General features: G+C 46.0%; 1 protein-coding gene across 2 annotated transcripts in view; it reads left to right on the top strand.

The window, feature by feature from the left end:
- Positions 1-14,832, top strand: part of NSMCE2 (NSE2 (MMS21) homolog, SMC5-SMC6 complex SUMO ligase) — a 302,562-nt gene extending 287,730 nt beyond the window's left edge. The window contains exons 6-8 of one of the 2 annotated variants that reach the window (XM_056110551.1): positions 4,887-4,987; positions 5,994-6,100; positions 14,503-14,832. In XM_056110551.1, the coding sequence (XP_055966526.1) occupies positions 4,887-4,987; positions 5,994-6,100; positions 14,503-14,620 (326 nt within the window). In that variant the 3' untranslated portion in view covers positions 14,621-14,832. The remainder of the gene's footprint in view (positions 1-4,886; positions 4,988-5,993; positions 6,101-14,502) is intronic. The other variant, XM_056110556.1, reaches the window with a different exon arrangement.
- The last annotated feature ends 1,359 nt before the right edge of the window (positions 14,833-16,191 follow it).

Here is a 16,191-nt window from a genome sequence, read left to right as displayed (position 1 = left end):
CTCCATTACTTTCTCACTGAGAAATTCTTGTGACTTACGGAAATTCCTGATTTTTTCCCTTAATTATTACTTCAGATTTTCAAGACTTCTCATGCCTCTTGGCATTCACGCTCTAGCAACAAAATCATCACATTCTCTTTATTGACCCAAAGTCTGTACTATTTTGTGGGTGTACAAGTTCTATATGGGTTCCATCCCCGGTACCCCATATGGTCCCATGAATCCTGCCAATAACAACAAAAATGAAGGACTGTATACAAATTTTCTAAATACTTGCATAACTTCAGACAAAACCTGTTATGTCTCCAAGTCCCTTTTTTTTTCAGGAGAACTGGGAAAAATAACTGTAGTCTCAAAACTTCTAGTAAATTCTAGTGTTTCTAATAAATGATTCCTATTTTTCTCCCTAATCTTTCTTATACCAAGCTTATCAGAAAGTTCTTGTTTGGGTCAGCTACGTAGTGTAAGTGATATTTTTTTCCAGATGTGACCTTCTGCTAGCACTGTGTAGAATTCCAGTGTTAATACCACTTTCTATAAATATAGATTCCGGGTGAGGAAATGTTCTATCTCAAGAACAGTTTGGTTGCTGAGAATCTTTTTCTTTTTAGACTCCTGGTTCGCTGGCTATTACTCACTGTTGGCATTCTTCCTCAATTTCACTTTTGTTACCTCCTTTCGTGGTGGTGGAGGCTGAGAACCACCTCGAGTTCCTGAGTTCCCCACCCACCTTCCTTAGTGGTTGCCATTGCATTTGAGTTGGACCATCTTGCTTCCTCTACCTTTTGAGACTTTTTAATCAGAACTTTTTTGTTTTAAGTCCACAGCCTTTCCTATTGGCTGGACTATTCGCCTAACAGACCTGCCAATAAATCCCACACAGGGTAGCACAGACCCTCAGAAATCTGCTCTCGGCTCAACGGAAGCCCTTTCTGACAGAGAAGTGCTTTATTTTGACTAGGAAGCACACAAACAGAAATGGGCAGAGGCAGCGCCGGGGAAGGCCTTTAGACAGCACACAGAAGCTGGCTTCTCCCTTCCCTGCCCAGCCCTCTTGAGCCATCCTGAGGACAAATTTGGCCCATAAAAGGCCTCTTTCAAGAGCCTGACTCTTTTACCAAAGCCAGGTCCTGGGAAGCATAGAAAAACCATCCTACATCTGAGGAATATTTGCTCAGAGTCCCTGCCCCACAGCCTAGCAAGCTACCACCACATTGAATACAGCTTTTTTAGACTTTTTCCCCCCATTTTGCTTTGGAAATAAGTTGATTGCCGATAAATGACTTAATTTGTAATTGGCTGTGAATTTCTCTATACTTTTAGAAGCACACTTGGGAATTATTAAGTGAAAAACCTAAAAGTAGCCTATTTCTTCCTAGTGAAATATTTTGGATACCAGACCAATAATTAGTAAAGTTAACCTGACATTAAGTGTGTAGACCTTTAACATTTATTAACTTCAATCTTGTTTTCCTGTTTTGAGACTGGAGAATGCTTTTCAGAGCTTTAGTCACTTTTCAAGGCCCTTGAAAAGATTCCAGGCTCCAGACCTTAATGTCCGAGGGTTTGAAATGTTCTGCCCAAGAAATGCTTTAGTTCTGAGGTCTTATTTTTACCTTTGAGAATGAGAGCTTGTTTGAATGGGAATGGGGGCACATTTCTCTGAGAAAATACAAGCTGCCCACAGATAACACTAGTAACTAAAATGTTGGTACCTCCTGGTAAAACACACACACACACACATACACACACACACACACACACACACACACACACACACACACAATTGCTAGGTTCCAGCATTTAAGTACTCTTGAACAGATGTTCTCTAGGCCTTTTCCTGAATCCTGTAGTATCTTTCCAGAAAGACATCTGGCCATAGTGAAAGGCCTGAACCAGTGAGTTCTAGAATATGAATGATGCATAGGAACTATCTGAGCCTGAGGGAAGGGTTTCCTTCACACACTGTAAGCAAAACAATCACTGAAATAAAATACCTATATATTTTCCCAAAATTAAAGGAAAGGAGGAGAGGAAGGAAAAAAGGACTCTGTGCATGTCAGCACCTGTATTTTAAAAATTACTCATCTTTGATTTCTTTGCAAAGTGACAAATCCTCCTTTTCCCAAAAGAAAGGCTGTGCATTACACTTACTGTATCCTCGACTTCCTTCAGGGTGAATGCAGTATAAAAGAAAAGATCGTGTATTTACAAATCCTGTCAGCCAGGTTCAAAGCCAGCCCGCCGTGCTCACCCGGCAGTTCTCCAAGTGTGTGCCAGGGACCCCCAGGGCTTGTTGAGAGCCTTCAGCTGCTCAGAGTCACAGCAGATGCACACAGGGCTAAGATGTCACTTGCCCTTTGTTCTGTTCTGTCCCTGAGTGCAGTTTCCCAGAGACTCTAAGATGCGACATCACTGCAGATGGATGTACACACACAGGTATCCAAATCTGTCTGTAGCCTAGTAAGCAACACTTTGAAATTACGTTCAGTACTATGAAACAGTGCCATTTTTTAAAAAATCATTTTCTTTGCAATACTGTGATTTACAGTATTGTTCATCATACATTTCAATGCATACATCATTCCAACCCTACACCCATTACTAGAGAGCCCAATTCTCTCCATCAGTGTCCCAGGCACCCCTTCCCATCCCCCATTACACCCTCTTCATGTAAGATCAGTTCTGTAGATAGAATTTCCATTGCATGACTTTGATCGTTTGTCTCACCCTTACTTTTTCTTTTAATTTTTATAAAGTTGTTCACATTAATTGATTACATTCAGCATTCCCACACCAATTCCTCCACCATTACACCTTCCTATGACCATATTCTGAATTATTCCACGCCAATCCCCCAAGGCTGCCCCCAAACCAGAACTTTGTAATAATTTATTTTGTATTGCTTGTTACGAAGAATCTGCTGAAGATTATCCCAAAAAAGTTCCCTAGAGGAAAGTGTGTGAAGATTTTTTTATCACCCTGGAGCCATTAAGCCCTTGTATAGAGTATGAGATGTTGCACTAAGGCCACACACTCCAGGAATTCTAAGATTTTAAATAGGGTGATAAAACTAGAATTAAATTTTTAACTAGATGGTGACTTTGGGGTCCAAAGGTCCAGTGGTCATGCATGTCCGACTCCATGCGACCCTGGAGATTTCAGTCCCACATCCCACATACCTGGGTTTTTTCAGCAGATTTCCTCATGGATAAGGCTCAGCCAAACCTGTGGAAATGGACTGTGAGCGTGGCAGTGATGGAGTTCTGGAGGTTTTTGGCTGCTGGGGCTCTTTTGGAGTGGGTGGTGGGATTCACCCACCTCCCCCTCCAGGTTACCCCGGATGAGACAGCCTCACACCGAGTCTGGAGGCATTTCTGCAATGTGTTACTTTCTTCCTCCAAGATTTATTCGTGAGTCTGGATCATGGCCATTAATGAGCTTAAATGGTGCCAGAGGTAGTTGGGTGTGACTGGCAGGCTACCAGAAGCACAGGGAGATGTGGGGATGTCACCCATTCCCAGCTCTGTGCGTGTCTCTCCCTTACTACATTTCTGTTTTTAAATCTCACCTTTGGGATAGATCTGAAAGTACTGTTCTTATTCCTAGCTTTCTGTTCTGGAAAGTACTATTGCTTTGTAGTCTTTGAATGGCATATGTGTTGGCAGGCAATGAGGTTACTGTTACTCAAAGAAGTCATATGTGTTTTTAATCCCTTGAGATTAAATATTGATTAAAAAGTTCAGGGAGTAACATTGGTCAATGATTTGGGTCTCTCTAATGTTAATTTTTTTGATGAGATTGATAAGAATGCAGTGTTGGGAATGGGAAGGGACCTTATGACATTGGAGGAGAGACACTGAGATTGATGGTGGGTTGGAACATTGTGAGCTTTAGTAAAGTGATACATTTTAAAAGTACCTTCATTTTAAAAGTCCTGTGGAGTCCTTAGTATCTGTATGATCAAAGGGTTTTAAGACAGAAAAATTTGGGGAAACCCTGGTACAACATAGCAATAGTTGCTATGTAGGGACTGTTTCCTTATGCCAGGAACTATACACAGCACGTCATATTCATCTTGTTCAGTATTTGCCAAAAAGACTACAGAAGATTTTATTTTCTGTATGTATTTATTTTTGCTCTAGGGGCCTCACCTGGCATTGCTCAAATGCAGCTCCCAGCTCTGTTCTTGAGACTGGCTCCTGGCAGTGCTCACGGGACCATGCACATGATACCAGGGGTCAAATCTGGGCCTCCTGCATGTGCCGAACCTGTTGAGCTATTCTCTAGTCCTAGAATAGAGGGCTCTTTTTAAAAGTCTGCAGGACTAGAGCAATAGCACAGCAGATGGCCCGCTTGCTTTACACACCACTGGGTTTGGCTCCCCTGCCCTCCCCCCACAAAAAAAAAAATCTAGAAAGGAACCAGGGATGTGGCTCGGTGGTAGAACATATACCATGTATTTGTGAAGCCCTGGGTTCAAGCCCAGGCACCACAAGAACAACAACAAAAAAAATGACCTTGACAACAAGACCTAGCTGGCCTGAGACGGTGCCACTGCTAGAAACAAGGGAGCTCCTCAGGGTGTTCTGGTGACACAGTCACACACACCTGATGCTTGAGCAGGACTGGCCCACAAATTACTTCTCGGCAACTCTGAAAAGTGAAGTTGCTGGCCTTCAGCCTCAGTTTCACCCTGAACACTGGGGGAAGCGCTCCCTTCACTGCAGAATTCTTTCAGAAGCACAAGAGCTCCTATATATCAAAGTTGTAGCACACAAACTGCCACCAAATAGATCCTGAGAGACTGTCTCCTTTCTCCATTCCACCCCTTTGTTGGCACACTGGCTGTGAGAGAGACTCAGTGACTTTCTTTTCTCCTCTAGATGGTCTTCAGACTGACAGAGAAGCTGATGGAACAGAAGGAGTTGACGAAGACATGATTGTAACCCAAAGTCAGACCAACTTTATCTGCCCTATTACACAGGTACTGTTTCCTTTTTCCTACTGCCCTGGGAAGGAAAGGCAATTCACTTCACACAGAGCAAATATTAACTGTTTCCCTTTCTGAGTAGACTTTATCCCTGGAGGTATAGAGGGAGGAAATGAGGGTCAAAGAGTATGCATGGAAGGTTTTCAGTCTGAAATTTTCAGTCAACTGTACCCTTAAGAATTTAAGAGGTTGGGGCCAGAGAGATAGTACAGCAGGTAAGGTGCTTGCTTTGTACTCAAAAGATACCAGGTTTCAATCCCAGAACCCTACGTGGTCCCCTGAGCATCACCAGGAGTGAACCCAGAGCCAGAAGTAAGCTCTGAGTGTAGCCAGGTGGGCCCAAAAACCAACAACAGCAACCAAAAAGTTCAGGCAGAAACATAAGAGCATTGGTTAAGGATTCGGGTCACTCTAATGATATTTTTTTTAATGAGCTTGATAAGGATGGGAGGGGACCTTATGACATTGGAAGAGAGACACTGAGATTGGTAGGTTGGAACATTGTAGGCCTAAAGCACTATTACTGAAAAGATTGTAAATCACAGTGCCTAATTTTTTTCTTCATTTTTTGTTGAAGAATTTGATTATAAATGTATGGCTCATAGATCTAGTGACACTGTTGCCACTGGTCTCTATTCACTTCCTCTGTGGTCATCTAAAGCCCTGACTTTGGGAAGTTAAAACATAGATGCGGGGACTGGAGCAATAGCACAGCGGGTAGGGCGTTTGCCTTGCACGCAGCCAACCCGGGTTCGATTCCCAGCTTCCCATATGGTCCCCTGAGCACCTCCAGGGGTAATTCCTGAGCACAGAGCCAGGAGGAACCCCTGTGCATTGCCGGGTGTGACCCAAAAAAGCAAAAAAAAACAAAAAAAAACAAAAAAAAAACCATAGATGCTCTGGTCTAGGAAAAATCAGCACCAAATAGTTGGTGACTTAGAGAAGTTACTGGAAGTTGATCCTTATCATTCCTAAAAGCCTCATGTCTCCTTGATTGCAGCTGGAAATGAAGAGGCCGATGAAAAATAAAGTCTGTGGCCACACCTATGAAGAGGAAGCCATTGTTCGCATGATTGAGTTCAAGCAGAAGCGGAAGAAAAAGGCCCGGTGAGTTGGTGCCGAAGGGAAGTAGAGCCTCGCTAGCCACTAGCAGTAATGGGGGGGGGAGGCGGTGTGTGCTGAGGAAACGACCCTTCAGCGTCTTCCCCCAGGACATCCACCTCCCAGTCGTGTAAACATGGAAGCTGGCTTTCTGGAAAAAAACAATAAGTGAGGGGAACATTAGTAATCCTTTCAGGAAGAAGCTGAGGGAATGTCAGCCACACCTTCAAAACAGGAGAAAAAGGAATTGGGTTGAATTTTAATCATTAGATAACTGGAATTTTTATGAATTTGTACAGCCTGGGGGGAAAAAAAAGGAAAATTTTTCCTAAAGACCTTTTTGTTTTGTTTTTGCTTTTGAGCCACACCCGGTGGTGCTCAGGGTTTACCACTGACTCTGCACTCAGGGATCACTTCTGGTGGGGCTCTGGAGATCGAACCCGGGTTCACCATATACAAGGCAAGTGCCTTACCACTCTCATCTCTCCAGCCCTGAAAGATTTCTTTATCCCTTTATAAGTATGTCTACCCAGACAGGAAGAAATGGTGAAAATGTTGTTGGTGGGTTTTTTTTTCTTTCCTGTAATGCAGGGTATTTGTTTTTAAAAAAATATATATATATACATAAAATCAGCATTATAAGAATTTGCATCCATTGGTCAGAATGATCAAGATTCTACTGTCAGAGAAAGCCTTTCATATTTTTAATTGCTTCAATAATTTCTCAGCAATTTTAGGTAAATCCACAAGTGATTGTTTGATGGAACTTTGTTTTATCAGAATGTTTGGGGAATGTTTCTTTTGTTGATTCTGCTCCCTGAGCCCATGGAAGGCACGGCTCTGTCTCTGTCGTGACAGAATCTTGAGTTGGCTAGACTGACTTTGGCCTCTCTTTTGCTCTTATCACAGATTTGTTGAAGGAATGGAATTGCAGGTGTGACCAGTTCTCTATGGGCTTCTGATAACAGTTCCTTTGATGTGTGGTTTTCTTCATTGCCTAGAAATTAGCTGGTCCAGACCTGGAATTGGAATTCCCCGCCACCCTCCCACCCCTCCTGGGGTGTGGAGGCAGAGAGATAGGGTGTTTGAGACTTGAGTTATCTTGAGGGTCATTCAGTCAAGTAATTTATCCTATTTGTTCTGGAAGAACTAACCAATGGTTGCAAAATTGAGGTTGTTTGAGTGCATGTTTATCTGTTTTGAGCTTCCAACTTAGAGGTGAGATGTCATATTTCCCTAGTGAAACTTCCATTTTTTTCCCCATGAAAATAATATTCTTTGTTTCTAGGCTTTCAAGCCTTCTCTCTCTGCTTTTATTTTTCCATTAATTTTGGGTTTTGGCTCCACTGAAGTGTCCAGGTTGGATGCTCAGGGATCACTCCTGACGGTGCTCATGGGACCATGAAGCACCAGGGCTTGAACCTATGCCTCCCACCACATGCCAAGCATCACGCATTCTCGCCTCGTGAGCTACCTCCCAGCCACCCCACCCCTTTTTTCATGTTCATTCTCTGAAAAATACAAAATTTTATTTGAGTAGCATAAATTTCTAAGAAAAGGTATTTCCAGCTAGTTTCCTGTTTCACAGCCCTTCTGTCTTTAAAGTTTGTGGTATTCTCCAAAAGTCAGATTCGAAAAGGGCAGGCACTGATACAAAGCACATTTCTCCTGAGTCCTGGATTGGTATGAGCAGCTTCAGAACAGACTCACATTTAAATGTGTTTTGTTTATTATGTACTTTGACTTTCTAATGTCCTTTGCCTTTTTTGAATTGTACATGATATTTGCACATGATATTTGGAAGGGGTTATTTTGGTAACATTTGTCATTTAGAAAGAGTTTTTTTTTTTTCTATCACCCTTCTGTAACTTTGATACAAAATCTACAGATCCATGTAGCTTACATGGATCAATAATAATAATGATTATTTCAAAGTGGAAGAATCCCAGAGAGCTTGCAGACAAAGTAGTTGCCACTTGAAAAATATAAAGGATTTCAGTGAACTGGTGAAGATCATTCTTTCTAGACAAGAGACTTGCTCTGTGAAGAGGCTGTTGTTCTGATTTGGTGTGTGTGTGTGTGTGTGTGTGTGTGTGTGTGTGTGTGTGTGTGTGTCTGTGTCTGTGTCTGTGTCTGTGTCTGTGTGTCTGTGTGTATTTGTGCGGGGGATGGAGTTATGGGGGAATGGATGGCTGTGTGTGCAAGCTCATGGTGGAGGCTCTTCAGGGTTCTGATTTCACTGGTTTCCTCATCAAAAGGTTGATAATATTTGTCCCAATGATATATTTAAAATTTGAATAAGATATACATAATGTTTAATGGCACATGGTAAGATTCTGCACACATTATATCAACATCCTCATTCTTACCACAGTATTTAATAGACATGAGAGAACATTGCAGTTTGGAGGGAATAAGGTTAAACAACCAAGTTGGCAGAGTTACCCCGATAGCAATTTAAGGAATGGATTAAAAAAACATAAGAGGAGGGCCCAGGAGATGTATGGCGGTTAAGGGCCAGGCCCAACATGTACCTGACCCAGATTTGATTCCTGGGACAACATAGTCCCATCCAACACCACTGGGTAGTCTTGAGTATCCCCGGCTCCACAAGGTTCAAGCAGCACCACATCCTCTAGCACAACCATGGACCCAGATGGCTGAGAATCTCCAGTGGGGCCCCGATGTCCTGTGCGCCTACGCACGCGCACACACACACACATATACACACACACACACACACACACACAACACCACCACCACCACCACTAACAACAACAAAAAGACATGAGATGGAGCTGGAGTGATAGCACAGCGGGTAGAGTGTTTGCCTTGCATGTGGCTAACCCGGGTTCGATTCCCAACATCCCATATGGTCCCCTGAGCACCACCAGGAGTAATTCCTGAGTGCAGAGCCAGGAGTAACCCCTGTGCTTTGCCGAGTATGACACAAAAAGCAAAACAATAAAAGACATGAGGCGAAAGTGGCAGGCTCCTTTTGCTGAGCACTTGATTATAGATGATGAGAACTTGTCTTGAGGCAAGAGTAGAAGGGAATGAAAATGGGCGTGTTTCTGGAGGAATCATGCACACAAATTACTGCCAACAGGTTGAGAGGAAGAAGGGATGGATGACTGTCCTTGGTACACTGCACCTGTGGAGGAAGGGCCATGTGGCCAGCCTGCAGGTGGCAGAGGAAACGAGCCTGTTAGGAAGGCACTGTGTGAGTCCCAGCAGCACCCCATCTGGAAAGAGCCAGGAGGCGCAGAAACCATGGGGCTCAGACTCAGGAGAGAGCTTCTGTCGTGACACTGGCCAGGCACTTGCGAAGACAAGAGGTGGGACAGTGAAGTCACTTGCCCAGAGTAGAGCAGTCAGCACCGGGCCCAGGTGGTCTGGCTCATTGGTGAAAGGGCAGTCAGAGGAAGAAGCTCCAGCAAAACACTGTCATAGTACTTGTGTAATAGGCAGGAGTGAGGGGAAGAGAAGGAGGGGAGGAACTGAGCATCTTGGCAGCCAACGTGGGAACCAGTTGTCAAATCTGGGGCCTCTTCAGAGCCTATTCCGGAGGCTCCTGAGCAAGCAGCAAGGAACAAAGCAACGTCACTTCCCTCAAGCATGTTAAGGATATGAGCAGTCCCCAGTCACCTTTGTTTAAAATGGGGCTGGAGCAATAGCACAGTGGGTAGGGCATTTGCCTTGCACACAGCCAACCTGGGTTTGATTCCCAGCATCCCATATGATCCCCCAAGCACCACCAGGAGTAATTCCTAAGTGCAGAGCCAGGAGTAACCCCTGTGCATCGCTGGGTGTGACCCAAAAAGCAAAATAAAATAAAATGTCTATGACATGTCATACTGGAGACAGCTCCCTTCCTCCTCTCCCACTGCCTGTGTCTTTAATGGTCAGACAGGAATTCCAGGTGCTTCACGTGTCACTGGAACGGTGTGACTGGGCATGCATGTGTCTCTAGGAAGCACTGGCTGCTGGCTGCAGGCCCAATAACATCATGGTGGCCTCAGCCCTAAGTAAATGCAACAGTTTAAGCAGAGTCCTGAAATAAATCTCCTTGTGAGCTATCTTCTGCTTTCATAGTATCAAAGCAGTTCCAGTGTTCCACAAGCCGTTTCTTTCTTAAGAGCAGGATTGATCTCTAAGGAATGGTTGCGTTGGAAAGCAGGGAACATGAAGTTGAAGGGACTGGAAACATATCCAGGATAGCAGAACCCTGGCTTTGTGTTTGGATTCCCTGTTCTACCATTCATCAAATTCCTTCATCTCTGAGACCCCCAGTCTTTTTACCTGTAAAGAGCAAATAACATCTCTCAGAATTAAAGAATTGAAGAAATGGAGAAGGTGAGAGGCAGTGGGTGTTGTGAGTTCCAGCCTTGGTCGGGGCCCACAGATTCCATGGCAATGAAGAACAGACCACTCTCGAGAAAGTCTTGGGGACCACAGGGCACTGAGCAATAGCAGCGTGCTTAGGTCGAGACTGTTAGTGCTATGACTTAGCCTCCCTGCTTAGAGACCCGCTCTGGCAGATTCAGCTCTACGATCTGGGTATAGGCATGCTAGAATCCATCCCACTCATATTTCTCGAAGTAGCTACAGACCTTCCTTCTAGCTCCTAAAGAATGGACTGGAATTCTTGGGGCCCAGAAACCCAAAAGATTCAGAATCTTGACCAGAGCAATTGTACAGTGGGTGGGTTGCTTGCCTGACCTAAGTTTGATCATCAGCACCACATAGGGTCCCCTGGGCACCGCCAGGAGTGATCCCTTGAATACAGAGCTAGGAGTAAGCCCTGAGCACTGCCTGATGTGCCCCCCATCCTCCCCCCCAAAAAAAACATTCAGGGGGTCAGAGAGCCAGTACAGGGGAGAGGGTGTTTGCCTTGCATGCAGCCAGTCCAGGCTGTTTGAACTCCAGCACCCTCCACTGTCCCCCAAGCCTGCCAGGAATGATCCCTGAATGCAGAGCCAGGAGTAAGTCCTGAGAACCTCCGGGTGTGGCCCCCAAACAAAAACATCAGTTTCTTCAACTTTCAAGCCTATGCTGAGGCCAGTAGGGTAGGTCCCGTAGGCACCCATAAGAGTCAGCCTCCGAGTTCATCTTCCACCTTCCTACTTGCCCACTGTCGCACTAGAACATTCTGCCCCGCCAGTGACCCGAGCGCCCAGCCCCTTCAGGGCCTGCAGGTCTGACTCCCGGCACAGCAAGAGGGAGAGCTTAAGACTGGGGCTCACCACACCCCTCTTGCTCACCAGGATGTTGTGGGGATTAGGACTAATGCTTCGTGTCTCTGGAGGAGCGCCCTGAGTCAGTGGCAGGTCACTGGGGCCTGGCCTTAGCCTTCTGAGCTTCAAATGTGTTTATTGGAGGGGCCTGGTAGACACTTGGAGTGGGGTGGGGAGGAAGGCAGGGACACGGCCTGACGTATGCAAGGCCCCAGGTTTCATCCTTGGCATTGCATGGCCCCCTGCGTCCCACTGGGCACAGTTTTGGAGGCCCCCAGCACTTTGCTTGCTGTGACTCTGGTGCCCCACCCAGCACCTCTAGCCTGAGCACTCAGCACCATGGGGCCCTCCCATGGAACAGCCGTTCCATGACCTCTCCTCCAGGGGCTGTATCGGAAATGCCTCCTCCACATGCCCACAAGTCTGGACCGCACTAGCACCACTGTTTCCCCCCCCCACCCCCCGCTGTCCACCAGCTACTCGGGGGAAACCTCAACCTAGTGCCAGAAGCACCCACTGAACCATCCATAGCACCTGCTGTGAGTGCTACCTGCTGGTCACTCACTGTCCCGATTCTCTCAGGGAGAGACGAGCCCTGGAATGAAGTCACTCCCGAGCCTCATAGCCAGGAGGTCTGAGCCCAAGTATTTTTATAATATAATATTATGTTTGCTTTTTGAGCCATACCCAACAGTGCTCAGAGTTTACTCCTGGCTCTGCGCTCAGGGATCACTCCTGGCAGTCTCGTGAGACGATCTGGGGTGCCAGGGGTCAAACATGGATCAGCAAGGCATGCCTCTCACCCACTGTACCCTCTCGCTGGTACCCCAGGTGTTTTTGACTCTGGAGCTTTGTGTCATCTGTCGCCCTTGGGGGAAACGATGTGGGATGATGAAACCCCTACACTTGAGCCCCTTCATGAACCCGACCCGTTCGTGGAGCACAAATTGCCCAGGGCTCCATCCCTGAGACTGCCGCCTACCTGACTGCTGAGCACTGCGGCCGGTCCCTTCGGACCGTCTTGGCACTTTCATGGGCAGGCTGAACCCACTGACGTCACCAGGAAGTATTCCTGTTCACTGTCCACGTCCTCTCTGAAGCTTCATCACTGTTGGGGTCTTTTGGTGTGAGTCTTTGTTTCGGGCCCAGGGGTTAGGGGCTGTGGTGCAGCCCCAATAGTCAGAGAAGAATCAGGGCAAGTGGGGCAGTGTCGAGGGGGTTGGTTAGTTCCACATCCCATGGGTGATGAAAAATGCCTTCTCTGAACTCCGGAGATGGTCTTTCCCAGTAGCCAACTGAGTTGTGTACTCTGCTTAAAGCGTTCATTTGCCTTGAGACCTCAGGGCTTAGGAACTAGAATAAAACATTTCTCAAGCCTTCCTACTCCTTGCTGTAAGACAAAGAAAGCCAACTCACTCTGCTCGCATCCACAGGGTTGCTGGTCTAGAATCCTCCTTTAGCCGTATGTCCCTGACCACACTGCAGGGCACTTTGAATTTTGGTTTCAGGTTGATGCTAAAGGCCCACCCAGCAGTCTGTGCTTGGAGAAAACCACCCTGGCTGGGCTTGGGGGACCAGGTGGTGCCCGGAATCAAACCGAGGCCTCCCACATGCCAAGCATGTGCCCTCTGAGCTATCTCCCCAGCCTACGTTTCAGAGTTTAAAAATAAACATTGTTAGCAAGCACATTAGTCATTCTATTGATTAATTCCACTCTGATATGGAGCCGCCTTGATCAGAGAGCAGGGCCCAAAAAAGGAGTTTCTATTTTGTGTTGACCCATTGGGCTTGATTCTGCTGCACAAATAAGAATGTCTAAGGTTCTCTCTTTCCCCTCTGCTTGAGGGGTGTGTGTGTGTGTGTGTGTGTGTGTGTGTGTGTGTGTGTGTGTGTGTAGTGATGAAGCCCCTACACTTGAGCCCCTTCTCCTTGGGCAAAGTTCTCCTCACGCAAGATATATATAGATATAGATTGATAGATCTTGTAGTGGCTATTTTTGGTCCTATCTTGTATTTGTCATCTTTTATCTTAAAATAACTGTGTACTTCTGGGTTGTCCCGAATCACTGGGCCAGCGCTGTGTGTGGGCGGGAGCCTGTATTTGCATTGCACAGTTGGGCAGTTAGCACCAAGCACAGGGCCATCACTCAGAAGGCTTGTGTGCATGCGCCTGTGTGCACGAGAGAGAGAAGTGAGCCACTGTCAGACCATGAGAACGATCTCTGTGGGGGTGAATGGGAGGAATCAAGCTAGTACAGGCCGTAAGCACTGTGTATGGAGCTTCTGCCCCCACTTGGCAACCCTCCCATCCCCACCCTGTTTTTTGTTTTTTGAATCACCATGAGATACAGTTACAAAACTTTCATGTTTGAGTTTCATTCATAATAATGATCAAACACCCATCCCTTCACCAGTGCACATTTTCCATCACCAAAGTCCCCAGTATCCCCTCATCCCAACCCTTCCTGCCTGTGTGGTAGACAATTTCCACAATACTCTCTACTTTATTACATTCAGTAATAAAGTAATAAATTTCAACACCATTATTATTTGAAATTTTTCCACCACCACTCACACCTGCCGAAAAGACAATGCTAGACAATTTATTTTGTATTGCTTGTTATGAATAGGATATGAGGTTGCAGCCCCTCTTGCGCCCCTAAAATTCTAAAATTTTAGTCATTAGGGTCTGGAGAGATCTGTGCAATGAGCTGCTAGGTTCCAAGATTCTTTTGTGTGTCTCTGGGTCATGGCCCTTAAGGAGATTAAGTAGTAGCCAGAAGCAGTTGGGTGTTATCTCAGGGTTTGTTTTGTTTGTTTTAGTTTTGAGGGGTCTGTTTTGGTTGTTGGTTTTTATTGTTCTGGGTTTTTTCTTTTAGTTTATTTATTTGTGTGTTTTGGCATACAAAGCCTATTCCCAGTCCATTGAGCCATCTCTCTGGCCCTCATTTGAATACTTTCTTTGGGGGAGGGGAGTGACAAAACCTGTAGTGCTCAGGGATCACTCCTGGTAGTGCTAAGGGGATTCTGTGCAGTGCCAAGTACTGCACTGGGGTCTGCTACCCAATGCACGCGCCATAACTCCTGCACTACCTTTCTGGGCCCACCCTCATTTCAGAGATTTTGCTGAAGGTAATAGAGTTTAACTTTGTTGCTCTTTTCTCCTTCCCAGTTGCCCTAAAATTGGCTGCAGCCATGAAGACATGAGGTTGTCTGATCTCGTCCAGGATGAAGCCCTCAGGAGGGCAATTGAGAGCCACAACAAGAAGAAAAACCGTCAGTCAGAGTAGGGCAGATTCTCCTGCCCGCAGGAAGTCACAGCCTACCTCCTCCCCCACACCACCTGGAGAAAGTGCTCACAGCCACAGCGCATACCTGGGGGAGAGGCAACGCGAGACTTTTCTGTGTAACTGAGAACATTTTTCTATGTTACTTCAAACTTTCCAGCAGAGTATAATCTTTATTTTTATCATTTAAAATAAAAAGTTGATTATCCGCAGCATATGGCAACCAGGCGCCTCCCAAGGGGTCCGTTGTTCCATCCATGTGGGCTGGGTGGTGGTGAATGAGTTTGGCCCTTCCTTATCATTTTCAATAAACAGTATCAGTCGGGAGAGATGTGAAGGCAAACGTACACCCCCCCCCCCCACGGCAAGCATTTTCTATCCTCTAATAAGCAATAACATGAGGTTCCAAAGCAAATGTTGACAGTTCCAAATAGGCACATGCGCTTATTTATCCTTTTGACTGGCACAGAGCGCTCCAGCCACAGGTGTGTTGGCTTGATACTGATCGGCACCCATGATGCAGATTCCCAAAATGATTTTGGCCGACTGCCCCCATTTCCAGAAAAGAAAGTTACTCAGTGCCCCCTGGACATCAACCTAAGAGAGAGCGCTCCCCTGCCCCCCAATACACGGAAAAGGACTCCCATTCATTTCCTTCCCTCCATCATTCCAGATTTACCCCCACCCCTGTATTAGGGGGACATTCTTATAATGAAAGTGTGCTCCATCTACCCCCCCCCCCCCTGCCCATTGAGTACCCCAAGGCAGCAACCGCATCCTGGCTGTGCTTTGAGAGATCTTCAGCCATGAAATAAAGACAATGAGGAACCTGAGCGATAGTATAGCAGGCAGGGCATTTGGTTTCCTCCCCCACCCCCCACCCCCACCCCCACCCCCCCCCCCCCAGCATCCCAGCCTGCCAGGAGTGGTTCCTGAGCGCAGAGCCAGGAGTAACCCCAACACGACCAGGTGTGGCACAAAAGAAAGAAAGAAAGAAAAAGAAATAGTGAAACTGATGTCAGTGAAACTGTCTGATGTCCCTTTTACCCCCAAAGTATGTGGACTTAGGACCAGCGGGATATTGAATATATTTTATTCTGTTCTGGTTGCAAAAAATACTCAGCCAACTTTTTGTTTATTTACGTTGTCTTTATTGGGGAATTGGGACCACACTGTGTTTTGTTCAGGGTTTACTCCTGGCTCTGTGCTCAGGGATCACTCCTGGTGGTACTTGGGAGACCAGATGGGGTGCTGGGGTTTGAATGGGGTTTGACACATGTAAGACAAATGCCTCAATTCCTGTTCAATCTCTCCAGCCCTGATAGCAACCTTTATTTTAACTCAAACAGTTCATTAAACTGAGCAGATATGTTCTGGTTATCCTAGGGAACCAACTAGTTAATAATGACTCACTGGGTAAGATTTATTGAGCACCTCTGGTGCTTCACTTATGATGCATTAATTCCTGCAGTCGTCACAGCCCGATGGCAGGCCATTACCATTACCACTTTGCAGAGATATAAAACGTAGAGAGAAGTGAAATAACTCGTAGAGTTCAAGAAGCAGAGTTGGGA

The sequence above is a fragment of the Sorex fumeus genome, unplaced genomic scaffold, assembly GCF_029834395.1.
Source record: "Sorex fumeus unplaced genomic scaffold, SorFum_2.1 ptg000002l, whole genome shotgun sequence".
NCBI lineage: Eukaryota > Metazoa > Chordata > Mammalia > Eulipotyphla > Soricidae > Sorex > Sorex fumeus.
Note: the sequence above shows the minus strand (reverse complement) of the source record. Positions and strands in the feature narration are given on the sequence as shown.